This window comes from Anolis carolinensis, chromosome 6 (assembly GCF_035594765.1).
Source record: "Anolis carolinensis isolate JA03-04 chromosome 6, rAnoCar3.1.pri, whole genome shotgun sequence".
In the NCBI taxonomy this organism is placed as follows: Eukaryota; Metazoa; Chordata; class Lepidosauria; order Squamata; family Dactyloidae; genus Anolis; species Anolis carolinensis.
Window position 1 is genome coordinate 50043057 of NC_085846.1, and position 27498 is coordinate 50070554.

The 27498-nt window shown below is 39.4% G+C and overlaps 2 protein-coding genes and 1 long non-coding RNA gene across 7 annotated transcripts in view; 2 read left to right on the plus strand and 1 right to left on the minus strand.

Annotated features, from left to right (window-relative positions):
- On the plus strand, positions 1–20422 carry hus1 (HUS1 checkpoint clamp component). 3 transcript variants are annotated; one of them, XM_003222224.3, is made up of 8 exons: positions 1–131; positions 6588–6715; positions 8520–8696; positions 10608–10715; positions 14129–14203; positions 18200–18299; positions 19323–19454; positions 19850–20422. In XM_003222224.3, exons 1-8 carry the CDS (start codon positions 80–82, stop codon positions 19930–19932), a joined length of 855 nt encoding a protein of 284 aa, XP_003222272.1. In that variant the 5' UTR covers positions 1–79; the 3' UTR covers positions 19933–20422. The 3 variants fall into 3 exon arrangements, with proteins under 3 accessions (XP_003222272.1, XP_003222273.1, XP_062813192.1); XM_062957122.1 differs by lacking the exon at positions 1–131 and adding an exon at positions 138–300; XM_003222225.2 differs by lacking the exon at positions 10608–10715.
- On the minus strand, positions 19774–26527 carry LOC134292386 (uncharacterized). Its single transcript, XR_009999615.1, has 2 exons — positions 23438–26527; positions 19774–19992 (listed from the first exon to the last, which is right to left on the minus strand). It is a non-coding gene; the product is annotated as an uncharacterized LOC134292386 (long non-coding RNA).
- Positions 26399–27498, plus strand: part of tns3 (tensin 3) — a 32918-nt gene continuing 31818 nt past the window's right edge. The window contains exon 1 of one of the 3 annotated variants that reach the window (XM_003222223.3): positions 26399–26865. In XM_003222223.3, the coding sequence (XP_003222271.3) occupies positions 26559–26865 (307 nt within the window). In that variant the 5' untranslated portion in view covers positions 26399–26558. The remainder of the gene's footprint in view (positions 26866–27498) is intronic. The other 2 variants (XM_062957105.1, XM_062957104.1) reach the window with 2 other exon arrangements.

Consider the following 27498-nt stretch of genomic DNA (forward strand, 5'->3'; position numbering starts at 1 on the left):
AAGGCAGAGATTCAAACGGAAGTCTGAGGCGATAGGTTTCTTCCGCTATTTACCCTCCTTCTTTTGCTCTTTCTTCATCATGCGCTTCAGGGGGAAGCTAGTGGACGTTGCGTGCCTCAACCACTTCACGCGTGAGTATGAAGAAGAGAGGGGCCTGGGTGCGGTTTGATTGGCCCGGCTCTTCGGCGGGAAGGGCTCGCGCCCAGGGCTCCTCTGACGTCACTCCGCTCGAAACGCCCTATCCTCCATCAGTGGGGCGCTCAGCGCGATTTCTCCATGATATTCCCGAGGAACCTTGTGGTAAAGTTTTACAGGGCTGATCCCACCAAAGTGGAGGCCTGTCATTTAGATCACGGCTTTTTAAACCAGGGGTCCCCATGACTCAGTGTTGGTGTCAAGAAAAATTGGCAACACACTACCCTGTTTCCCCGAAAATAAGACAGGGTCTTATATTAATTTTTGCTCCCAAAGATGCCCTAGGTCTTATTTTCAGGGGATGTCTTATTTTTCCATGAAGAAGAGCTCACATTTATTGTTGAACAACAAAATGAACATTTATTATATACTGTAAAGTAGTTGTCATCACAAACCAGCATAACCAGACAAACTATGAATCCTATCAAGAATTTCTTGTTACTACCATTATTTACATGTACAACAATCTATGGTACCTCTTGTAATTTAGGTTTCACAAGGTTTCCATGCTGATTTCTCTCTATTCTAGTTTCAATGTAGTCATGAATGATGAATAATATAATATACTATAATAATAATATGATAATATAATAATAATATAATGATATACAATATATTAATGAGATAATATAATATAGGATATAATAATAACAGAAAATGATAATAATATGGTATTAATAGGATAATATAATAATGGGATATAATAACAGAATAGCATAATAATATAATAATAATAGGATAATATAATAGAATGGAATAGAATGATATAAAATATATTAATAGGATAATATAAAATGGAATATAATAATAATAACAGAATATGCTAATAATAAAAAAATAATAATATGATAATATAATAGAATAATAGCATAGAATATAATGATATAAAATATATTAATAGGGTAATATAAAATGGAATTTAATAATAACAGAATAATAATATAATAATATGAAAATATAATAGAATAATAATAGAATAATAATATAATGATATAATAATAATAATAGAAAAATATAATATAATGATTTAAAATATATTAATAGGATAATATAATAATGGGATATAATAATAGTAACAGAATATGATGATAATAATATGTCAATAGAATAATAGTATAAAATAATCAGTTTCATGGCATAGGATAGGAAGATGAGAGGAGAATCCCAATGCGTCCTGTACCTTTAAGGAGCAAAAGCAGCAGGACGAAAGCCCTCTTCCTTCCCTCCCTTGCCCTGGCTCCAGGAGCCAATCAGAAGCCTCTGGGAAGCAAGGGTGCATGGCCAGCATGGCCAGGACGGAGAAGGAAGAAACGGCAGTGCAGCAGCAGCCACGGAAGGTTCTTCAAGCCACGGCTGGGGGACAGGCAAGGCAAGGCAGGGAGGGAGGGAGGCACAGAAAGCAAGCACTTTCCCTCCCTCCCTCCAGTGTATGAATGAGTGCTGCTTCTGCCCTGCAGCCATGCTTCCCAATGGAACTCTGCTGCAGCCTTAGTTGCTAGGTCTTACTTTCAGGGGAGGCCTTATATTTGGCAATCCCCCCAAACCCCTGCTAGGTCTCATTCTTTGGGGAGGTCTTATTTTCGGGGAAACACGGTAAAACATTCCTGAACAACCTCTGAGGATGCCTGCCATAGATGTGGGCGAAACGTCAGGGAAGAATGCTTCTGGAACATAGCCATACAGCCCGGAAAACGCACAACAACCCTGTGATTCCAGCCATGAAAGCCTTGGACAACACGTTCCAGAACGCCTTTACACTAATCTGTTAGCAACAAGGTGCAGTGTTTACAGTACACTCTGCAGTAAATGCAAAGGCTGATCACCAAAAAATGTTTGCTTTTTATACCTATATATATACAGTAGAGTAGGGGTCCTCAAACTTTTGAAGCAGAGGGCCGGTCCACAATCCTTCAGACTGTTGAGGGGCCAAATTATCGTTTGAAAAAAAAATACGAACAAATCCCTATGCACACTGCACATGTTTTATTTGTAGTGCAAAACAGCAGCAACAACAACAACAACACAATATTTAAAAATGAAAACAATTTTAACCTACATAATCCTATCGGGATTTCAATGGAAAATGTGGGCCTGCTTCTAGCCAATGAGATAGTTTATTAATTTATTTATTTACAGCATTTATATTTCGCCCTTCTCACCCCGAAGGGGACTCAGGGTGGATCACATTACACATATAGGCAAACATTCAATGCCTTTTAACATAGAACAAAGACAAGACAAACATAGGCTCCGAGCGGGCCTCGAACTCATGACCTCCTGGTCAGAGTGATTCATTGCAGCTGGTTACAGCTGGCTTGCTCTCCAGCCTGCGCCACAGCCCGAGCCCGAGTTAAGTTAATTAGGATTGTTGTTGTTGTTGTGTGCCTTCAAGTCACTTTAGACTTTGGCTGAGCCTAAGTCTAAAATTAATTATTTATTTACTGCATTTATTTACTACATTTATATCCCACCCTTCTCACTCAGAAGGGGACTCAGAGCAGCTGTATGTACATACAATATATTATATTATTAGCATAACACAATATTAGCATTATATATTACTGTATTTACTGTAAAATGGTTACTGTGATAATTCAGTATAGTGTAGTAATATTACACTATACAGTAATATTATATGTAATATATAACATAACTAATATTATTATATGGTATTATTATTAGTATTATATTGTGTAACATAATATTATTATTAATATTATATGTATATACAATATATTATTAAAACTGATATAAAATATTATGTTATAAAACTGAGGGCGGGGGCCAGGTAAATGACCCTGGAGGGCTGCATCTGGCCCCCGGGCCTTAGTTTGGGGATCTCTGCAGTAGAGTCTCACTTATCCAAGATAAACGGGCCAGCAGAACCTTGGATAAGCGGAAATCTTGGATAATAAGGAGGGATTAAGAAAAAAGCCTATTAAATATAAAATTACATTATGATTTTACAAATTAAGCACCAGAACATCATGTTTTACAAGAAATTGGCAGAAAAAGCAGTTCAATACACAGTAATATTATGTAATATTATGTAGTAATTACTGTATTTATGAATTTAGCAGCAAAATATTGCAACATTTACTACAAAAACAATGACTACTAAAAGGCGGACTGCCTTGGATAATACAGAACCTTGGATAAGTGAAGTTTGGATAAGTGAGACTACTGTATATACACACACACACGGGGTCATGTAACCATTTTTTGGGGTAGAAAAGGGTTGCAAGTGGGACAAATTTAAGAAGCTTTTTTAAAAAACAAGTTTCTTACAGGTCACCAACTTGCACCACAGGAAGTTGAAGGGGCAAACATCTTTTTCCTTGCTATTGTTGTTTATTTGTTCCATCGATTTTGACTCTTTGTGAGCTCATGGAACAGTCCACGCCAGAGCTCCCTGTCGGCCGTCGCTGCCCCCAGTTCCTTCAAGGTCAAGCCAGTCACGTCAAGGATACCATCCATTCATCTTGCACTTGGTCAACCCCTCTTCCTTTTTCCTTCCTTTTTCTCCAGCATCATTCTCTTCTCCAAGCTTTCTTGTCTTCTCATTATGTGGCTGAAGTACTTCATCTTTGCCTTTAATATCCTTCCCACCAGTGAGCAGTCAGGCATTATTTCCTGGAGTATGGACTGGTTGGATCTTCTTGCGGTCCAAGGCACTCCCAGAATTTTCCCCCAACACCACAGTTCAAAAGCACCTATGTTCCTTCGCTCAGCCTTCCTTATGGTCCAGCTTTCACATTCATAGGTTACTTCGGGGAATGCCATTGCTTTAAGGCAGGATTTTTAAAAGCGTGATATTTAAAAATGAGGGCCACCCAGTCCTTGCTGAAAGTGGCTGCTCTATCTCTGCGAGACTCTAAATGTGTGAACAAGACCTCCTTGGGCCTATCCTGCATGACCCCACCATGATAGCCACGTATAAATATGTGAAAGAATGTCATAAGTATGTCTGCTGCCCTGGAAACCAGAAAGGAGATTCCACCTGAACATTAGGAAGAACTTCCTAACTGTGACAGCTGTTCAACAGTAGAACTCTCTGTCTCAGAGTGTGGTGGAAGCTCCTTCCTTGGGGGCTTTTACACAGAGGCTGGATGGCCATCTGTCAGGTGTGTTTGTGCTTTTCCCTCATGGCAGGGGGTTGGACTAGATGGTCTATGTGGTCTCTTCCAACTCTGTTATTCTAAGAGGCGCTACACAAGAGCTTTCTAGACATTTCTTGTTGGTATCCCTCTTTTTAGATCTGCATCATTTCGCGATACAGTAATTCAGTTTTACTAACAAACCAGGGGTTAAACCAATCTTTATAAGACACATACATACATTGTCATAACAAAATGAATGGGGACACAAGATACCTCATGAAAACCTTTTTGAAATGTAGGATAATACTTTTCCAAGACTTTTGTCGTTTCTCGTTACATTCACATAACACATGGTTTGGAAAGCTTTGCTGCACTAAACCCTGTTTGGCATCACTAGACAAAACCACCCATACTGTTCTTTTGTGTTCTCAATGTCGTGATGGTCCGCGGCTGCAACATGGGTCCTACCAGTCAGCTGTTCCCAAGAGTGACATTGGATGGGGGAAGCAGGAATCACGTTCTCCCTTCCCCATTCACTCCAATGACAGCTGAGCAGTAGGACTCATGTCATGTCTAGAGAATACCCTGGGAGAAACAGGATGGTCGTCAAAACAGTTGTGGCTAGTTTTGTCTCAGAATCAGCCCAGCTGTTTACACAGACCCACGCGATACAATTCTGGCCCACAATTCAAAGTATCCCCTGACTTCAGTTAACAAGACTTTCCCCACATTACCTTGGATCAACTCCATGCAGCATTTGGCTATCACTGAGCTGATCCGGGACCTTGTTGCAGTAAGTAGTCTGTGTAGATGTACCCCTTGTTGCTGGGTACAGGTTTCTATGTCTTTAAAAAAGGAGATAATCAGAGAACCAGATTACATACTTCACTTGCAGAGCCTTTGAATTGTTGAGAAGGTAGCTCCAGGGTTATCTAGTTTGCTGCTTCTTAAATTGTGGGTCCTTATTCCTTATCCCCTTAGCTCAGTGTTGGGGTCCCCAGAAATTTGGCAAAGTTAAAAGTTGCTGAATGCTACCTAGACATTACACAAATCTTTTATATATTGTATTTTGCTATGTTATTTAACTATTTTAACTGTTATATTCTCATTTTATGGTATTATGATGTACTGGTAGTGATCCTACCAGTTGTGTAAGCTGCCCTGAGTCCCCTCGGGGAGAAGGGCAGGATAGAAATTTTGGAAATAAATAAATAAATAAATCTGTCAGCAACAAGGTGCAGTGTTTACAGTTGACTGCAGAAAACGCTTCAGCTATACTTTGTATAAAGGAAAATCAGGCTGTTAGCAAGTCTTGTAAATGCTGGTTTATTATCACTAAATGTTTAAGATTTATACTTATATACCTGGGGTTGTATAAACATTTTCCAGGTGGCACAGTTCCATCGTGGAAGTAGACCATACAGTCATGCTGGAGGACCTGTAGATTCCTATAAAGAACACTTTAATCAAATCCACAAATAGTCAAATCTGCAAAAATGAAGCCTACAAATGGAAAAAACTTAGTAATTTTATTTTTTTTAATCCCTCAATAAAAGCAGGAGTCAATTTTCCAATTGTAGAGAAGTGTGGTAAAATTATAAGTGAAGTTTGTACCTCTGTATTTTGAAAATGAGAGCAATTGTACAGGGATGGCAATTTGAATGCAGTGTTCCCTTACTACTTCGTGGTTTACTTTTTGCGGATTCGCTGTTTCACGGGTTTTCAATAAACTCTAAAAGACTATTATAAATTATAAAAAATTACAATTTACATCCTAAGGAAAGGAGGAAGGAGAAGCCAAAGAGTGAGAAAAGGAGCCCAAGTGGCAACGGGAGGAGAAGGAGGCAATTTATCAACACACGATTGGTTGATAAATACTTAAAATAGTGTATAACTACTAAAATAATGTATAAATATTAAAATAAATATAGCGTCCCTACTTTGCGGATTTTTACTAATTGCGGGTGGTCCTGGAACCTAACCCCCGCAATAAGTGAGGGAACATTGTATCTAGTTTTAGATGGAATGTATAACTGATTCAATATAAATGTGTTTACATTGCCGTTAAATAATCATCATAGCAACTGATTGCTGTTAAAGGTTGTATACTTTTGGGGAACAGTCTGTATAATTTAATGTTGCTGTTTTCAAGCTATCTGCAAATCCTATTTCTGCTGCATTACCACACCATTTTGGCAATAGATTTGTATTTATTCTACTGAGTTGTGGTACTGTGCATAAATGCTTTTTCCCCTAGGCATTAGATTATATTGTTATATACTGTCTCTGTAGGTGTGGTAAACACAATTACAAAGCTAGCCAAGACCTGTACTCTACGCTTCACAGTTGACAAAATCTACTTCATTCTCAATGACAAGGTAGCAAATGGAGGTGTTAGCATGTGGTGTGAACTTAATCAGGTAAGAAGCAGATAAAAAAGTTGATGCTGATAATAGCAAGCAAAAGTCGTTTTACAGTTCATTCTTAAAAGAGCAGTATTATTATCCCTATGTTTCACAGGTTTGGAGAACAGGAACAGGTGATTGCCTAAGGCAGGAGCTTGATATTTTGTCTCTACCTTATGTCTTGCAATCCGGATAATGCTTCTCTTCTGCTAAGCAGTATCAGGCTAATTTTGTACAAAAGGAGTACTCTTTGGTTTACCATTCCATTTGTATAACCTTCACCCTAGTTCCAGTTGACCACAAAATATAGTTTTTCATTCCCTAATGGCTTTGGTGAGATGACTGACCATTTTCTGGTCCTATTTCCAAATGCTATACCAATTTTGCATTAGGCCAATTTTCAAGATTGGGGGTGGGGCAGAATACATAGAGATTTTTGAATTGGGAATCAATACAGTTGGGCTTCCACATTTGCAGGTTTAACTTTTATGGAGTTAATTATTTACTGATTTGATTAACCTTCCACCATGGCCGAAGTTGACTGTAGAGTTGCCTTGGATAACTTAGAGATTGCTCTCACTTGTTAAAAATAGTATATTTTTTAAATTTGCTGTTTTTCCACTGTTGCAGGGTACTACGTCACTAATCCCCACAAAAGTGGAGGGCCTATTTCACATACAGGGTTATTACAAAATAATGCCCTGATTTCAAAAATTCATGGTAAAAAATTTAGTGAGCGCACACGTATGAATCCTTTATCAATGTGAAGAGGAAGTCTTCAAGTTTTTTTCCCCACATTCATACATGCCACTTGGACAGGGTAATTGCACGAGCAGCCACCACGAATAGAGCTAGCCGAGATATGGGAATACCTCCACCAATGGTGTGGAAGGTGCTCCGGAAGTGTCCCTGCATGCACCCATATCACCTGCAGTTGGTGCAAGCTGTCATGTGCAATGTCTGTGTTGTGTGACGCGACTTCTCCACTGCCATGCAAGATGGATGGAAAATGATGGCTTTGCTACAATGCTCATCTTTAGTGACAAGGCTATGTTTCACCTTAGTGATAAGGTGAATTGGTGCCATCGACCACAACATGTTGCAGAGTGTGTGGCAGGAACTGGACTACCATTTAAGATGTGCACCGCATGACTGGCGGCAACCATATTGAGCCTCTTTTGAATGTGAAAAAAAACTGCTTTCCCCCCCTTCACATTGATGTAGGTTTCATATGTGTGTGTTCACTAAAACATTTACCATGAATTTTTGAAACCAGGGCATTCTTTTGTAATAATTCTATATATAGTGGCAGATATGTGATTTGGTTTAAATTAGCAGGTCAATTATTGCTCCATTCAGCCCCATGCTATATGTTCTAACTCAGACCCTCTAAAGATCGTAGGCAGAAATCTCTCCACATCTGCTACTTGCCATCTTATAACTAGACACATAAAGCATGTGCTTTCCTTTTGGGTTAAATCCCCTCTCTGTTAAACATTAAATCCAGGGGTTACTACCCACTGTACCAACTAGAGTAGACCTATTGATTCAGAGTGAACATGGTAAATCAATTTAATTAAGGTTCAGTGGGTCGGTTCTGGTTGGGATAAACATTTGGATTTAGTGTAGCTTTTCCTATATTGTTGTACTACAAATATCGGCATCTATAGCCAACATGGCCAGTAGTGGGAATAACAGCCCAACAATATTGAAGAGAGACATGATTCTCATTTATGTAATAGAACCCGAATCCTGAATGCAGTTCAAAGCCAGCAGAAGCTGTCAGCACCAGTATTTTCCAAATACTTTGTCATTTTAGGAGAACTTCTTTGATGAGTTCCAAATGGAGGGAGTGGCTGCAGAAGACAATGAAATTTATTTAGAGCTAACATCTGAAAACTTCTCTAGAGCTTTGAAAACAGCACAAAATGCTAAGGCAGTGAAAGTCAAGTTGACTAATAAGCAGTGTCCCTGTCTCACAGTAGCTGTGGAACTGGTAAGTAAAGATGTACTTCTCACTCTCCAAAATAGGAAAACTACATTTATTAACTTGTTCATCTTTAAAGTGGGATGCAATGGTAAATGAAAAATAGTGCTCATTACCATTTAAGGAGCAGTTATAAATAAAGCAAAGCCTGTTTTTCTTTCTTTCTGTGGCATTGCAGAAGATTCATCTGATAATTGATCTCAGTGTTCATGGGACATTTTTAGAACCGTTATAACATATTTCAGTTTATGCTGAGACAAATCCCTTGCTGACCCAATTCTGTGGTGGGGCCTACAGGTGAAAACTGATAGCAAATGGCTTAAGCCCAGCAAAGCCGTTCCCATAGTGAAAGTTTTATTTTAGAATCCTACCATTTACTTTGCAGCTATCCACTAGCTTGAGTTCTATAGCTTCTGATGGTGATCTTAAAGTTTTTTAGAATAGTGCCTAAAATAAACAGCATACAGCTAAAACCAACAGACCTACTTCAGGTGAAGAATATCTGTGACAAAGTGATAGTACAGGGGTATGCAGAAACTCCTTGCTCCTACTTTGTTTCATTTCCAGTAGAACAACTCCCACAACTGAAAGTACTTTGGGCTTGTGTGAGGTTCTCCAGTGGCCTCCCTAATTACTTTTGCAATATGGCCTGCAGAAAACACTACCCAACATATACCTGCTAGTTGACTGTCCAGTTCTTACGTCTGAGATGAGATAGGTAGAAACAACCCGATATATCTTTTAGAAATCAATATCCTGCCAATGCGTGGCAATATTTGTCTACCTTGCATCACTTAAATGGAATGCTGTAGTATCTTTATTTGAAGCATAGAGTAATATGCAGCATTAGATGGGCTCGATAGGCTATTGATTGTGACACCTGACACTGGAGGAATGCCCAACTAGAGCATCCTTTGTAGGTAGTTGTCCAGCCTCTTTCTGAGGATGTCCAAAGAAAGAGACACCACCACCATCTGACAATTTTTCATTTTCAAATGTGAAATTAATACAGTAGAGTCTCGCTTATCCAATGTTCTGTATTATCCAATACAGTCTGCCTCCTGCCCAGATCCACAGCTATTTCTCTAGGCAGCAACGCGCAGTGGGCTAACAAGCCCAACAACAACACAAGTGTAACCACATTCCCAAATAAGTTGCAGAATTGTAAAATGTGATGTTTTGGGGCTTAATTTGTAAAGTCATAATGTAATTTGATGTTTAATAGTTTCCTTAATCCTTCCTTATTATCCAACATTTTTGCTTATCCAACGTTCTGCCGGCCTGTTTATGTTGGATAAGTGAGACTCCATTGTATTAGTATTCTGTTGTAATGTACTCTGACTTAACAGTGTATTTAACTGATTTACTATACCCCCTCTAATTTCTTATTTTTACTATAGCTTTTGTAGCATGGATTTGACAAAACAGTATTAATTTTGTGATTTTTCAGTGGGTAAGATGAATAATTATACTTATGAATAACTTTTGATCCATTTTCTTTAGCCGGAGCGTATATTAACATGCTATGGTGGTGTCCAATTTTCTCATTTTATTTCATCCCTAGATTATGATGTTTTCTTCTTGTAATCTTTTATGCAATTTTGAACCTTACCCATTTGATTTATTTTACCAGCTATATAGAGAACTAGTGGCTACTATCTCCTCCCACCAACCAACTTTAAAAATAAAACTTAATAAATCTCAACATTGTCCCCCAAATTCCTATAGTTTTCTGTCATTTCTTTATGTGATGCACTTATAAGAAGATAGATTTAAAGAGAAGTATAATTTTAGGTAAAATATCACCTTTAGCCCTCCTGTGCATATGTAATCAGAAGTTATTGGGCTTCCATTGAAGCAGTCTTCACCTTGCATTTCACTCACATTTCATCATATACTACCTTATTTCCTTTTCTCCAGCCTTCCTTATCAAGTAGTAGCCGCATTGTGACTCATGATATACCTGTGGGGATTATCCCACGAAAGTTGTGGAATGACTTTCGAGAGCCCAGTGTGCCAGATTTTGATGTGAGTCACCTTTAATTTCAACTGTTTAAATATTACTTCATATACGTTCAGTTAAACACTGTTCCATTCAGTTGTCGTCTTTTAGATCCTTTTCTCCGATTGCTGAATAACCCTATATGTGCTTCAGATCAACATTTTTTTCTTATTGACACTTTTCATTAAAAAAATTCCAGGATTGATTGCATAGGTATATTTCAATTAACAAAGTAGATGTGATCTTAGACATTACTCCTTCAGGAAATGTACATGTGTGAAATGAAACATCCGGGTTTTGTAAGCAGAAACAAAAACATTTGCGCTTTCTATAGACTACTAAGAGATGTTTTCGAAAATGCAAGGATGTCTTCACTTCCTTTTTCTTTCACCACAAAGCATTTCACTTGCAATCTAAATGCCTATTGTTCTTGAATGCTTATGTTGAACGACTAGGTCACTGAAAACATAAACCCGGAGAGTTGCTATATACCCAAACATGTTGGGAGTTTTGGAAATTGCCTTGATTGTATATTCCTGCATGGCACAGATTTGGACTTTATTAGTCTTGCAGCCTTTTCCAACTCTATGATTCTATTATTATAGTCACTGGGTCCCCCTGATTCCAGCAGGTTGCATTTATTAACCATCAGAGCCAGAAATCTCCTTTCTGTAGAAATAAAAAAACCTGGAAAAAAACTAGACAGCTGCTTCATGCAATACTCAACCTCTCCATCTGGGGTCCTGTCATTTTTGTGAAGAACATCTCTGGAAGAATTGCAGAGCCCTCAACAGGATCAGCATACAAAAGTGGTTCTCCATCTTATTGATTCAAGAACAGTTGGAGAAGCTCCTTAATACTAAAGTCTGCATGAAGTTAGTCCTTGGGGGAACCTATAATTTACTGAGCGGAAAATAGTCTTCCAGATCAGATGTGGATAAAGTGAATAAGTTATGGCCTTCGGCCTAAGCCAGTGGTTTCCAACCTCAGCACTTCCCAGGGGCTCCATGGATACTTCAGGAAAATAAAATAAATAAAAATTGAATTAAAAAACCAAGAAACAAAAGAAACAAAATAAGAAAACTAACTTTACTTTACATCCTGTTACTATCCCCCTCTCCCCGGTAACACCACCATTTACTTGTAAAACATAGGGTAAGCCAGATCTCTTCAAATGGAGAAATTGATTCTTCCAACTTTCTTCCAAGTTATCATTGAGGAGTTCTATGAAGGGTCCATATGTTACCGGTTTATCATACCGGTTGAATTTAATTCCTAATTGTTTTTAAAATTGCCTGTCTTTCCTATCATAGGTATTCTCGGTTCCCAGTCGGATATGTTCAATTACAATCACATTGCAAACTTTACCTAGATTGAACAGAATATATTAGAGATGCAGCTTTCTTAATTTAATCCTTTACAATTGTGCCATCAGAAGTTTTTAATTACATTCCTTGCTGTCAATTATATTAATATTGATAATGATTGCCTGTCCCTCAATGATAGAGGCCCCATTCTAACCTAATTAGCATATTAGGAAGGTAATGGACTAGGTCAGGATATAGGACCAGATGCTTTGTAAATAGTGTTTAACGACTGTATAGGGACACTGTAGCATATTTACTGTCTATTTAATACTAATATTACTGGTTTACCAGTTGGGGTACAAATGGGCTTCAGACTGCTCCAATTGCAAGGACATTATTCTGTTCCAGTCTTATGTAATTTTTTATAATAATAGTTTTACAGAGCGAATGTGGGGATGCTTCAACATCTGCCACAGGGAATTGTTGTGGGTGTTCCAACAATAATATTACCAGAGTTGCCCCTACATGTTTGAGGAGTGTAAGGGGTCTCCTTAGGATGTGTTAACCATTCACCTCAATGGAAATGACTTGTGTGGGTTGAAAAACAAAGTGCTGGCGTTACAGGCTTTTTTTAATTTCTGTTACCTGAAAAGAAGATGGCCTAGGGGAATAATATTTAGGTCTGCCATTCTACCATGCATTCTGAATTTTGTGTCTTTTGGGAGGGAGATTCTGTTATGATATGTAAGAAATCAGTTAATGTGTGTCTGTCAACTGCAAAATGTGATGCATGAAGCTGATTGGTTGGACCATGCCTGGAGAGCTGTTAAGCCTGGGAGTTTTTGATGCTGTTACAGTTTCGTTCAAACTTGAGCTAAGTAGGTGCAGAGACAATTTGAAGAGAGAAGCAGAGAGACACACAGAATTTGAAGTGTGCTCTTGCTTCATGAGCTGCTGGAAGGAATTTATCCACATGGACAAAGGAAAGACTATTTTAGATCTCTCATAAAAGGACATTATGTGACTTGGTGCAACTGAGCACATTGTACATATGTTGTTCTGGGTTTAAGAAGAATAGACCACTTGTTCTTTATTTTTCACCTCCGTGGCACATATCTTCTTTCCCTGACAAGGTAATGCGTAGACTACATGTTTTGATTTTTCATTACAACACAGACTATTGGCTCAGTCTCATGCCTCAGTGCCACATCTGTTTTGTGCCAGTGCCACTGCTAGATTTATTTTGAAAGGACAATAGTTAAATATTTCTTGAAGCTTTGTTTTTGCACCAGGAACCTGGGAAAATGGAGGTGAATCTTGCTACACATTTTGATTTTTCATTATGTCACAGTTTCCCTTGGTCTGCCTTCCAAAATGTGCATCTGGGGCAAGCAATACCAAAATAATTTGGATTGTCCTTGTGATTGGGTGTTTTTTGCTGAAGAGAAAACTCCCAATCAAGTTGTTCTCCCCCTCTAACAGGTTTTCCAGGTTTAAAACTTAAATAGTTAATAGAACAAATAAAGTGGCTCTTATTTCATCCAATCTCATGTGTCTGGTCTCGTTATTTCAGGGTTGGGCATCAAAGCATGTGGTAGTTTGGATCAACTTGAGTTACTTGTGCTCCAGGTTTCATGTGTAGCATTTTAAAAATTCTCTCATTATTATAATCATTATGGTGGTTTGAACAAAATCATCCTTTTTATTTTTATATTCTGTAATATTGAAATCAGTGAAATTGTCCAGGTGTGTTCCGTGTTTGCAATATCTTCCATTATGTATGTCTACTCCTTCATATTATTTACACACCTAATAAGTTCAATTTCTCCCTGTGTGATTTCTCATAACTAGTTATCCAGAACTGGCTTTGACTTTGTAAATAGAGATTATTATGGTATGATTCAATGGAATTCTTCCTTACAAGTTACTAAATGCATTTCATCAATTTACTACAAATACATTCAGGAAACTAAAAGTGATGTATTTTGCATGGTGCTTAGTTTAGTCATAAATGTCCTTAATTCTTAATGGAATAAAGTGTGGTTTTGCCAATCGTGAAACTGAATGGTAACAAAGTGAGACATACATGGCTCAGAGATACTGTTTTTAGTGCCGTTGATTTTATTTTGTAGGTCAGCATTTATTTACCTGTGATGAAGACCATGAAGAGTGTTGTAGACAGAATGAAAAACCTCAGCAATTCTATAGTAAGTTGTGACATTCCTAATTTGAATGTGAGTTGTGGGTAGACTTAGCTGTAATATTTGGGGCACATTTCTACTTGATCATTGTAGATCTTTGGGCTAAACAAGGCAAGGCACTGTACAGCAGAATCATGGGTTGGGGGACCAAATTGGCCGCAGGAATTTAAGAGTGCCATAGTCCTGTTGCATCCCACAGAAAGAAATTTTGAAAAAAAAATGCTTTTGTTCCAGAGTGCTCCCCTTTTGCCATGTTTTTAACATGTGCACTGCGGAATGAATGCAGTTTGACATTACTTTGACTGCAGTGTTTAACTGTCATGTCTCAGTGCTACAACTCTCATAATTACCTATCCTTGAGACATGGCAGTTAAAGTGGTGTTAAACTGCATTGATTTTACAGTGTAGATGAACCCTTCAATGTTAGCCTTGCAGTAATTTCCTGTTGGGCCTAAAGTGTCCTGGGACAAGCATAATGAAGCGGAATTGCTCCCACTCACCCACAGGTTCATCTGGGACCTCTTGGGCCAAAAGCATTCTTTTTGTGCCCTTCGGGATGCATGCAATTTTGGACCTCAGTTTTCTCACCTATGCTTTAGTGTTTATTATTATTATTATATTTATTTATATCCCGCTTTTTTCTCTCCATAAGGAGACTCACAATGGCTTACATTAAAAGCATTACAATACAATTTAAATATACAAGTATTAAAACTATTAAACATCATTGGTATTAAAAACAATTCAGATTAAATCCATAAAAACATAAAACCACAGCAGCCCCTGACATGATCTTAGCCTGGACCTGAACTGTCTGGGGCGTTTATTATTATTATTTAAAAAAAACAACTTTTATTCAAAGTCACATATATAAAGTACTAGCTTTGCCCGGCCACACGTTGCTGTGGCTTATGGGAATCATTTGTTGGCCAGGTGGAATAGCAGTGAATAGCCTTGCAGCCTCAAAGCCTGGCCGTTAGCTGGAGTAGCACCCTCAATCAAAGAGTAGCTTTGAAGCCTGGATAGTTCCTTTGTAGGGGAATCATTGTTTGGCCAGATTCAATTGCACCGAATAGTCTTGCAGCTTAAAAGCCTGGCTGCTTTCTACATAGGGCATCCTTGCTAGGCCAGGTTGAATGGGACGGAGTAGCCTCGTGGCTTCAAAGCCTGGGGATTTTTCACCTAGGGGAAATCTTGGTTGGCCAGGTTGAAAAGCACTGAATAGCCTTTCTGCTTGCAAACCTGGCCACTTTCTAGCTTGCGGAATCCTTGGTTGGCCAGTTTGAATAGCAATTAATAGTCTTGGTGTGGCAGGTATGAATGCTGCAATTAGTTACCTTGATTAGCATTTAATGGCCTTGCAGCTTCAAAGCCTGGCTGCTTTCTGCCTGGGGGAATCCTTTGTTGGGAAGTGTTAGCTGGCCCTGATTGTTTCCTTTCTGGAATTCCCAATTTCCCTGCTTTCAGAGTTTTGCTCTTTATTTACTGTCCTGGTTTTAGATATTATATTGTTCTGTATTATTATACCACAGTAATTATTTCATATTATATTTATAATCTTATATTATCTGCTTAGAAGTGGATTATATGAGACCCCTTCTACACAGCTGTATAAAATCCATACTGAAGTGGATGATATGGCAGTGTGGATCAGGCCTAAGTACTCTCTGCCTGTGCCCTGGGTACCATTTTGGCTGAGGCAGCCGGGGGTGGGGGGCTAAAAGCAGCAGAGCCTACCTTTCTAACTGGCAGTTAGGGGGAGAAAGGCTCTTCCTCATCCTCTGTAATTTGGACTATTTTTCTAGATTTTTTTTATTGAAAGACATATTTTAGATGACTATGTCTTTTGTGGCCTGATTTGGTTCAGTGGTCTTGTTTACTCCATAGTAAAACGAACATTACATTTTTATATATATAAATTTCCCATAAATAATAAAAGGAAAAAGAAAGAGAAAAAAGAAGAAAAAGGAAAAGAAAGAAAAAGAAATATATACACATTGACTTCCATCTACTTCATGGTGTTGCATAGATCTTTCAAAGTTCTTATAAACTTAATAATGTCTCTTCCTTGCATCGCCTTTTACTTCCTATGTTTAAAGAACAACTACTCTAAAGGCGATATCCAAAGAAGGGCTTTTGAGTATAATCTTTCTTTGTATTTTTTCCCAGGCTTTTATCAATTATCAATGATGATTGAATGAAGCTGTTCCCAAAGTTTTTTTCTACTTTTCTTTTCCCATACCACCTTATTCTTAAGTGGGATCCCTCCAATGTCAGTATCTTAGAACTATGAAGCATAGTCCATTCCTTAATCCAAATTAAACTGTAGGCTTCATAGTAGAGTTTTAAATCTGGTAAACCAAGCCCTCCTCTTTTCTTTTTGTCTGTCAAATTGATCAATTTAATTCTTGTTTTTTTTCCCCTGCCAAATAAATTTTGACAAGTCTTTATTCCAATTTTTTAATATTTTCATATTTTTAATTAGGGAGAGTTTGGAAAAGATATAACATCTTTGGTAAGATAGTCATTTTAACTGCCGCCATTCTTCCCATAAGTAATAGATTTAAATGTTTCCAATTTTCTAGTTCTTTCTTTATCTTGGTCCATTTTTGTTCGTAATGATTCTTCAGAAGTTGAATTTTTGGCCATTATTATAGTCATAAATAATTTATTTTGTTCACTACTTGTAAGCCTGCTATTTCTGCTAACTCTTTCTGTTAACTCAGCGGCGTTCGATACCATCGACCATGGTATCCTTCTGGGGTGGCTCTCGGGAATGGGTCTTGGGGGCACTGCTTTGCAGTGGCTCCGCTCCTTCCTGAGGGATCGCACCCAGATGGTGAAGCTGGGGGATACCTGCTCGGACCCTGGCCTATGACCTGTGGGGTCCCGCAAGGTTCCATTCTATCACCCATGCTTTTTAACATCTACATGAAACTGCTGGGTGAGGTCATCCGGGGTTTTGGAGTTCAGTGCCATCTTTACGCAGATGACATCCAACTCTACTACACTTTTCCACCGAATTCCAAGGAAGCCGCCCAGACCCTAAACCAGTGCCTGGCAGCAGTGATGAACTGGATGAGGTCTAACAAGTTGAAGCTTAATCCAGACAAGACAGAGGCCCTCCTCGTCAGTTGTGAGACCAATCGGGTTATTGGGTGGCAACCTGTGTTCAACGGGATTGCACTCCCCCTGAGGGCACAGGTCTGCAGCTTGGGGGTCCTTCTGGACTTATCACTGACGCTTGAAGCTCAGGTGTCAGCAGTGGCTGGGAGGGCCTTTGCACAACTAAAACTTGTGCACCAGCTGCAACCGTACCTCGTTACATTTCAGGATCTCATCTCTTAGTCTCGTCTTCGTAAAATGAGCAATCACATCTCTGGCAACTTTGTTTTTCTTGAGTAGTCTGCTGTTATTCTATAGGTTTTCAAATTTAAGTTTCTGCGAAGCCATTTCGACTCCTTTCCTTCATTTCTTTCTCTATCCTATTTGTCCACATCTCCCAGCAATTCTAACACTCCAGACTCCTCTGGACTCTTCTCCGACTCCCCTAACATTTCCCTGGATTCTTCCTCTGTTTCTGCTGCTTCTCGGATCCTCTCCATCTCCTTTCAGTCTATCCCAATGTTCTTCTTCTCAACCTCCGTCCCTAATCTTGTCTTCTCTGTCCGTTCTTCTGTCACCGCTGTTGTCCTCCTCACTGCTTCTGCTGTTTCCCTGTCTTTCTGGTCTTTCCTTCCCGATTCCACCGCCTTTCTACTCTTCGTTGCCACTTCCATCTTTTTCTGCCTCTTTCCCTTCTTCTGGATCTCTCCAACAATTTATTAAATGATTATTTATGTCCTTTATCTATTTTCAGTGCAGTTGTCTTCATGCATCTAGAGCTATATTTGTAGGCATATTGTGAAAATCAAAACTCCTTACTAACTATTTATTTTCTTCTGACAAAGTTGAATTGACAAAACTGTTCAGTACTTCATTATTGGTTTGCTTTCATTGCAGGTAATAGAAGCAAACCAAAAAGGAGAAATGAACTTGAAAATAGAAACAGATCTAGTGTCAGTTGCAACTCACTTTAAAGATCTTGGGAATCCTCCTTGGGGTAGGTATTTTTCTTTTTTTTCTCAAATAAGCAGTCCTAACATTTGAAAAGAATATATTATTAGGACTGTAATCCCATGAATGCAGTGGATTGAATCCTGCACTTAGAGGACATGTAAAGAAATGTTATAAAAGAAAGCTGGGGCAAGTATGTCTTTAAAGGCTTTAGCTGTCCCCCCCCTCTCAAAATTTCAAATAAAATGAACAAATGATATGTTAGCTTCAGAATGAGAAAAAAATATTTGTACAGTTTGTTGCCACAATTTAATGAAGGAAATGTTTCAGAAAAGAGAAGAAAAGTATGATTGAAAGGGTAGGGGATTGACAAATTGTGTAATGTCTCAATTTCCCTTTCCTTTGTGGCTTCTTGTTTTGTACAATAGAGGCGTTACGAATGTTACAATAAAGTGGAACACAAAACACTGCTGTAGCTATCTTTTTGTACATTCAGGCTTTTATGTGAAGCGGCTCTGAGGATTGTAGCATTGTAATCTGGAAGCATGTGACAAACTAATACTCCCTGCTTGCTATTTTGTAGTCTTTAGGTCATAACTGTGATACGTTAAACAAAAGTGTTTAATAGAATATACTCAATTTTAACTAACTATTTATATGTATATTGCCTTAGAAGTAAGTTAGAGTTTAAAATAGAGATGAGCTGCTACTGTGATGGAGGGGCTAATTCTAAGCCCCAGAATCTTCCAGAGATAAGACTTCCAACATTTACCTAAAAAAATAAAATTGACCAGAGCTATTTATTTTGATTTTTGTTTTGATTTTTTAAAAACTGGATAGTGTTGAAGAGACTTGAAGCCTTTTTAAAAGGCTAAATTGCCACTACAGAGGTTTCCCGAAGAACTAATTTGTTTTTTCGGAAGGGGCTGGAGAAGTCAAAAACAATTTTGGGACATGCAGCCCCAGAGTTAAACTTTGCCCACCCCTTGTTTTGAATATTAAGACATTATTTACTGTATATGGTAACTATGGGCACAGTTAGCAAAATATCTGTATTTGTGAATTTTAGTACCTGAGCATGCTTCTCAAAACTCAACTGAAAAGAGGCATCCTGAGACTATGGCTGAAGCACGCATTGACATTAAAAGACTTCTCCAGCTGCTTGCAGGTCAACAAGTGAATCCAGCAAAAGCATTGTGTAGTAAGTGTTTCTTTTAATGAGTAATTGACTGCTCCAGAAGACAGTTTATAAAGAATTAATACTATAATTTATTTGAAAAGAATTAGCATTTTGCATCATTAGAAGCAAAATGTCAATACACACAAGGACAAATATTATTGGGGCAGGATCCATGTGCATGTATTGTGTACCTATAAAATGGAGTAGATGTAGTTTGAAGTGCAGCATGTTTGGGAGAGGGGACTCAAATTCATCTTTGTGACTGTGCTTGTCTGATGCACACCTTTGAATTTTTGTCTCCTGCTGGAAGATAAAGTGTATGATAAAGGAGAACTGTGACTAGAATCAACTGTGACTATTTAATGTGACATTTAGGGCATGTACCATCCTTCAACATGTGGGCTTTTGTTTTGTAGATATTCTGAACAAGAGGATTGTTCACTTCATCTTGCTCCATGAGGATTTCTCTCTTCAATATTTCATTCCAGCCCTCACATGAATTGTCATCCCAATTCACTTGTTTATGCTGAGGTATTTTCTTAGTCTACTGAAACAAAACCTGAAAAAGGAAACAGAAAAGATGAACTTGTTATTTCAGTTAAAACCCAATTCATAAAAAATACTGTGTACAGAAGTATATGTTTTTCATATTATATTATGGCAAATAGAATTGAAGTTAAAATCTCTTTTTTACATTTTTATTGGACTGAATATGGATGTTTTATTTTAAAAATACTGTAGTCTATTATGTTATTAGTGATTATGTTATTAACTGCAGAGAAAATAATGATGCTGGGGAAAATTGAAGGAAAAAGGAAGAAGGGTCGACCAAGGGCAAGATGGATGGATGGTATCCTTGAAGTGGCTGGCTTGACCTTGAAGGAACTGGGGGTGGCAATGGCTGACAGGGAGCTCTGGCGTGGGCTGGTCCATGAGGTCACGGAAGAGCCATAAGCGACTGAACGAATAAACAACAACATTAACTGCAATCAATTACATTCCATCTTATATCGACCCTGTGTATGAGAGACCTTCAACTTATTCTGTCCTCATCAGTCCCACTCAGGTCTTGTAAACTCAGGGTTTTGGCATTATGGTAGAATCTATTTGCCTGTAATGGGGTACTAACAGTTGAAATGTAGACTTAGATTTTAAAACTTGAATTTTTAAATGGAATGGTAAGTATTAACATTCAGCCACAGCTAACGAAACTTGTGGTAAGGAGATGTGGGAATTGTGGATCAACAACATGATCATATAGTCCCCAGAGAAATGTCTGTGATCATGGCATAGGGCTGACCAGAACAACAACAACAATAATAACAACTACTTTATTTATATCCCACCCTATCTCCCTGAGGGGACTCAGGGCGGTTTACAACAGATATTGGCAAACATTCAATGCTGTGAGAAGCCAAACAAAGACAAAAATAACCAACCCCCCAAATCCCAAAAATAAATCCACATCTACATCAAAAATAATCACATATTATACTGCAATATTACTAGTAATGGAGCCCCCAGTGGTGGAGTGGGTTAAACTGCTGAGCTGCTGAACTTGCTAACTGAAAGGTCGGCAGTTGGAATCCAGGGAGCAGGGTGAGCTCCTGCTGTTAGCCCCAGCTTCTGCCAACCTAGCAGTTTGAAAACATGCAAATGTGAGTAGATCAATAGGTACTGCTCTGGCTGGAAGGTAACCGCTCCATGCAGTCATACTGGCCACATAACTTTGGAGGAGTCTACGGACAACACCGGCTCTTTGGCTTAGAAATGGAGATGAACACCACCCCCCAGAGTCAGGCATGACTAGACTTAATGTCAAGGAGAAACCTTTACCTTTTATTTCTAGTAATATTCTCTATAAGTGAAAATCTGTATGTGTGTATACAGACAGCCTCCAGCATCCACAAACAGGCTATATTTCCCAGTGCTGAGGAGTCACCGAGTCACTCCCTTACAGGACATTGCAGGTTACGGCGAGCACATCCCAGTGTTCCTTTCTATTTGCATGACCCTGCCCACTGCATCTCTCTTAACCTTTTCCTACACTCTCCTATGGCACACAGCAAACAGAGGAATTTATCAGCAATTGAATATATTGGAGAGGTTTGGGGAGAATTCACCATGATTTATACGAGTTTCAGGGACTGGGATGTATAGTTCTTGCCATCTAAGAGCACTCTGAACCCCACCAACAGTGGACCTGGAACTGACTTGGCACACAAACTCAACATGGCTAAATTTGCATACATGAATGCACATCATGTAAGTGGGAGGTTGGGAGTCAGTCCATTTTGCTGGCTGATAAAGAAGTGAGATTGTACTTCCTCCTTACTAGACTGCATTGGCAACAGCAACCAGTAAGCCTTTCACTGCACCAGCAAAACAGGCTACCTGATGCACATAGCTGCTGGTTTCCCATTCCACACTCTTGCCTTCTAGAAGCTGCCCACTTTGGGGGTGATTGACCTTGACATCCAGGAGTTATAGTTCACCTGTATTCAGAGAACACTGAACCCATCTGATGACTGATCTGGATCAAACTTGACACACAAATTCAACATGGCCAACTGGGAATACTAGTGGACTTTGGATGTGATTGATCTCCAATAAATATGTAGTACCCACCAATGACGGATCTGGACCCAACTTGGAAAGCAGACCCAACACTGCCAACTTTGGTGGTAAGGTCAATCACCCCAAGTTGGCAGTGTTGGGTCTGCTTGCCAAGTTTGGTCCAGATCCGTCATTGGTGGGGTACATAGGGTTCAAAATACATTACACATTTGTCACATGTCACTTGTTGCACATTTTAAAACCAGGTGAAGAGAGCCCAATTTGTGGTACTCAACTCAGGCAGGGGAAATCCTTTTTGAAAATCCCACTGCTGCCTCCAATTGAGGAGATGTGCGCGCGTGTGAGAGGGAGGGATGGAGGATGTGTGAATGTATGACAGGGAGGATTTAGGGGATAAGGAAGGATAACGGAACTGATTGGGTTTAAATGAGTAAAGATGGTAACTTATATAGAAAAGTACGGTAACTTATATAGATAGGTACGGTAACTGCCACCAACGTGAGGTAATGGGTTTCTTTCAGGCTTACAGAGAGGCAAGGAGACTTATCTTTATGAACAATAACAAAATTCAAGTTTATTTGTACATAAGCGTATGGTTCCAATACATAAACGTTTCAGGATCTTAAGTTACAATGCCGTCTTGTTTGAATGGATATTTCTTAAATAACTTCTCTTCAAAACAGTATACTAAACTCCCGGTCAACTTATATTCCCAGCCTTTCCCCTGAGTGACCATAAGCTGCCGTCCTTAGCTGATTTCCACAGCTCCTAATCTTTCCAAGACCTAACCGCAACTGTCCTTTTTAAACCCTCACAGCAACTCCTTTTAAAAGGGAATATGCTCCAACTGTCATCTTAGCCACGCCCCTTTTCTCCCAAGGGAAGCTGTGTTACCATGGCAACCTACCAAATGCTGCTTCCAGCTAGTTTCCATGTTAGGCTTTTCCTTGCTAATATATAACTCCCTTTTCCCTTAACAAACAAATAAATAAAATCATATCAATAATCTCTGTTTAACACAAAACCTCTCTACACCAGGCATATGGAAAACGTGTGAAAACGTGTTGAAGGATATGTTTACCTTTGTGAAAAGGCAAAAGCAAACTCAACTGAGATACAGTTCTCTTTTTCCCTCTGATCACACATAGCATTCAGGATCAAGCTTATTTCTTTTTAGCTATCATTTTCCTCACATTTCTTAGCAAAGACAAAAATTTATACTGATAAAAATACCTGCCTATGCACCAGTAATGAGGACAAAGAAGACGTTAACACTAACCTAGAGGGGGCTGTATGGGATGTTTTCAGAGATTTCTTCAGTAGTAGTTTTCTCTTAGAATCAGAGAATCAAAGTTGGAACAGACCGCATAGACTATCTAGTTCAACCCCCTGCCATGTAGGAAAAGCACAATTAAAATATCCCTTACCGATGGCCATTCAGCCTCTGTTTAAAAGTTTCCAAGGAAGGAGCTTCCGTCACACTGCGAGGCAAAGAGTTCCACTGTTGAACAGCTAGTACGGTCAGGAAGTTATTTCTAATGTTCAGAAGGAATGTCCTTTCCTGTAATTTGGACCCATTGCTAACCCAATCCTAGTTAGTTTCTAGGGCAGCCAAAACATGCCTGCTCCCCCTTCCTTATGAGACTCATTCCCATGTCTATGTCTCTTCTCAACCTTTTCTTTTGCAGGCTAAACATTCCCAGATTTTTAAGATGCTCCTCATAGGGTCTGCCTGGTTTCCAAACCTTTGATCCTTTTACTCGCCCCCATCTGGACACCTTCCAACTTGTCAATATCTCTTTTGAACTGTGGTGCCCAGAATTGGACACATTATTCCAGGTGAGGTCTGACCAAAGCACCACGACTTCCCACAATCTAGACACAATGCCCCCCCCCAGACAGGCCCTTTACCCCAGGTTCTGATCCTAGGGCCCTTCCACACAGCTGTATAAAATCCACATTGAACTGGATTATATGGCAGTGTGGACTCAAGATAATCCAAAGCAGATATTGTAGATTACCTGCCTTGATATTCTGGGTTATATGGCTGTGTGGAAGAGCCCCAGGTTTTCTGCTTTAAACCGGATTACATAAATAATAATAATAATAATAATAATAATAATAATAATAATAAATAAACTTTATTTTTATATCCTGCCCCATCTCCTCGAAGGGACTCGGGGCGGCTCACAACAGGGACAAGCCCGAAACAACGACACAGCATTTGACAAAACTTAAAACATTTCAACGATACACAAAATAAAGTAATGGACAATACATTAAAATCCAAGCAGATAAAATCAGAGTAATTAAAAGCAACCCAGCGGGGACAGGTTTCGTTAAGTGCTGTATCATGGAAATGAGTAACAGTGATAAAGTGCCATACGCTTTTAAAACATAAAGAAGTATTCTGATGACAGCTCTATTGGGCCTGTTCATTCAAACACACTCTGGAACAACCATGTTTTCAATTCCCGGCGGGAAATGGGCAGGGAAGGAGCTAACCTGATCTCCTTAGGGAGAGAGTTCCAGAGCCGGGGGGGAGGGGGGGCACTGCCGAGAAGGCCCTCTCCCTCGTCCCCACCAGCCGCATTTGAGACAAAGGCGGGAGCAAGAGGAGCGCCTCCCCGGATGATCTTAGGGTTCGCGTTGGTTCGTAGGAGAAACCCAGATAATCTGGGATAAACAGAAAACTTGGGATCAGATTCTGGGATATAGAGCCTGTCTGGAAGAACCCTATATTCCTTTTGATGCCGCCTCAAATCCCATTGGTTTTTAAAAACTGCTTTATCATATTGTTATTTCATGTTCAACTTGAGGTCTACTAAGACCCCTTCTACACTGCCATATAATTCAGATGGTCAAAGCCAATAATCCAGATTATCTGATTTGAACTGGATAAAGCCACACTGCCATACAATCCAGTTCAAAACAGATTAATATGGATTATATGGGAGTGTCGAAAGGGCACTGCCATATATCCCAGGATCTTGTCAGCGTAATTTACGCAGCGCAGCAGCAGTTGGATGGAATCAGAGGAACGTAGCACGAAGAAACATCAGAGACGATGGTAAAACTATATGCAAGTTTTACTGAAAGCAGTAATAATCAAGACAAGCAGACTTGCAGACGAACACAGGACTTGGCTCAACTCAGAACAGAACAGAACTCAACTGATGCAATCAGTAATGCATACACACTTGTGTCTGGACACTCCCCAGTTCCAGCCACACATCAAGGTCATCACAGCTTCTCAGTAATTAACTCTTTACAGACTATAGTACACTCTGGATGATGCAATCAGTATGCAATACAAACCAAGACACAAATTGCATTTAAATACAGTAGAGTCTCACTTATCCAACACTCGCTTATCCAACGTTCTGGATTATCCAACGCATTTTTGTAGTCAATGTTTTCAATACATCATGATATTTTGGTGCTAAATTCGTAAATACAGTAATTACTACATAGCATTACTATGTATTGAACTACTTTTTCTGTCAAATTTGTTGTATAACATGATGTTTTCGTGCTTAATTTGTAAAATCATAACTTAATTTGATGTTTAATAGGCTTTTCCTTAATCTCTCCTTATTATCCAACATATTCGCTTATCCAACATTCTGCCGGCCCGTTTATGTTGGATAAGCGAGACTCTACTGTACTATCAATACACAAATCCCACATTAACAGATCTGATACCCTGTTTCCCCTAAAATAAGACATCCCCAGAAAATAAGACCTAGTAGAGGTTTTGCTGAATTGCTAAATATAAGGCCTCCCCTGAAAGTAAGACCTAACAGAGTTTTTGTTTGGAAGCATGCCCACCAAACAGAAAATCAGAGCATGCAGGATCAGTAAATGTACATACCATAGAGTGTTGTACATGGAAATATTGGTAGTAACAAGAAATTCTTGATAGGATTCACAGTTTGTCTGGTTGTGCTGGTTTGTGATGACAACTACTGTACAGTATATAATAAATGTTCATTTTTTTGTTCAACAATAAATGTGAATTCTTCTTCATGGAAAAATAAGACATCCCCTGAAAATAAGGCCTAGCGCATCTTTGGGAGCAAAAATTAATATAAGACACTGTCTTATTTTCAGGGAAACACGGTACCAGGTTTTCTGCTATATACTGGATTATATGAGTCCACAGACAGATAATCTGGGATAAACAGAAACCCTGGGGTCAGATCCTGGGATATAGGGCTTGTTCGGGGCCCCTTTCACACAGCTGAATAAAATCCCACATGCTCTGCTCTGAACTGGGATATATGGCACTGTGGACTCAGATAACCCAGTTCAAAGCAGATATTCTGGGATATTCTGGGATATTGGGCCCTGGAAGGACCTTTGCTTGTGTGACACCGGCACCAACAGAAGCATTACAGGTGCAGCTTGGGTTCTGTGGAAAGCGACCCAGCTGAAGGGAAGCACAATGTCCTGCTTGTGAAAGTTACTCACAAGCAGGGCATTGTGCTTTCCCCCTTTGCCCTCCCTCGCCGCGTGGAAAAGGCCTGCCAAGCTTTCAAGACAAAGATGCCTTTGGACAAAGCGGGCTTGTGGCGCCAAAGAGGGTTCTTGCCTTGGCTGAGGCGAGAGATCCCGCGAAGGCCTTGCTCGCGACCCGATTTGGTCTGCCGGGAGGCGCGCGCCCGGCCGGACCCCGCCCTCTTCTCCTCGCGCAGCGCAGAAGCCTCTCGCGGCCGGATGCCTCGTCCGGAGCGTCACTCCTCGCTGACGCGAAAGGAAGAAAGCCCCCCTCCCTCCTCCCTTCCTCCCTTCAGGCCCCACATCAGGAGGGGAGTGCTGTGGGGAGGACTCTCGGCCATGACGGCGTCCTTAGGTAGGGAATTCCTTCCTCTCTTCTTCCTTCTTTCCTTCCTTCACTCTTCTAGGTTTCCCAGAACTTTTTGGCAATGTCTGCTGTTCCCTTGGACAAAACAAAATCACGACCCTTGCAATGCCATATGTGTCAACAACGCTGTTTTCTATTTCTGCTTGAGAAGGGGGGGAGCTTTCCTGGCACTGAACTGCAACAGATTTTGCATCTATATGAAGTACTTCTAATGGAATGGACAAGGAAGATGCTTTTGATAGTATACACACAAATCAACACACACACAGTCCATGGAAGGTACTCCGAAGATGTTGTGTCTATGGTAACAACTATACAGAGGCTGGCATTTCCGTTCTTGACGTTTCGAAACAACATGTCTCATAGAAGTAGAATAATACAGTAGAGTCTCACTTATCCAACATAAACAGGCCAGCAGAACGTTGGATAAGCGAATATGTTAAGATTAAGGAGAAGCCTATTAAACATCAAGTTAGGTTATGAATTTACAAATTAAGCACCAAAACATCATGTTTTACAACAAATTTGACAGAAAAAGCAGTTCAATATACAGCAATGTTATGTAGTAATTACTGTATTTATGAATTTAGCACCAAAATATCATAATGTATTGAAAAGATT

Excerpts from the sequence above, each read along its gene's own strand:
- hus1 (XM_062957122.1), top strand. The coding sequence starts at position 138 with ATGAAGAAGAGAGGGGCCTGGGTGCGGTTTGATTGGCCCGGCTCTTCG. Across the intron at positions 6,716-8,519 it reads TGTGGTGTGAACTTAATCAG|GAGAACTTCTTTGATGAGTT; the intron begins GTAAGAAGCAGA and ends TTGTCATTTTAG. Across the intron at positions 14,204-18,199 it reads AAAACCTCAGCAATTCTATA|GTAATAGAAGCAAACCAAAA; the intron begins GTAAGTTGTGAC and ends CTTTCATTGCAG.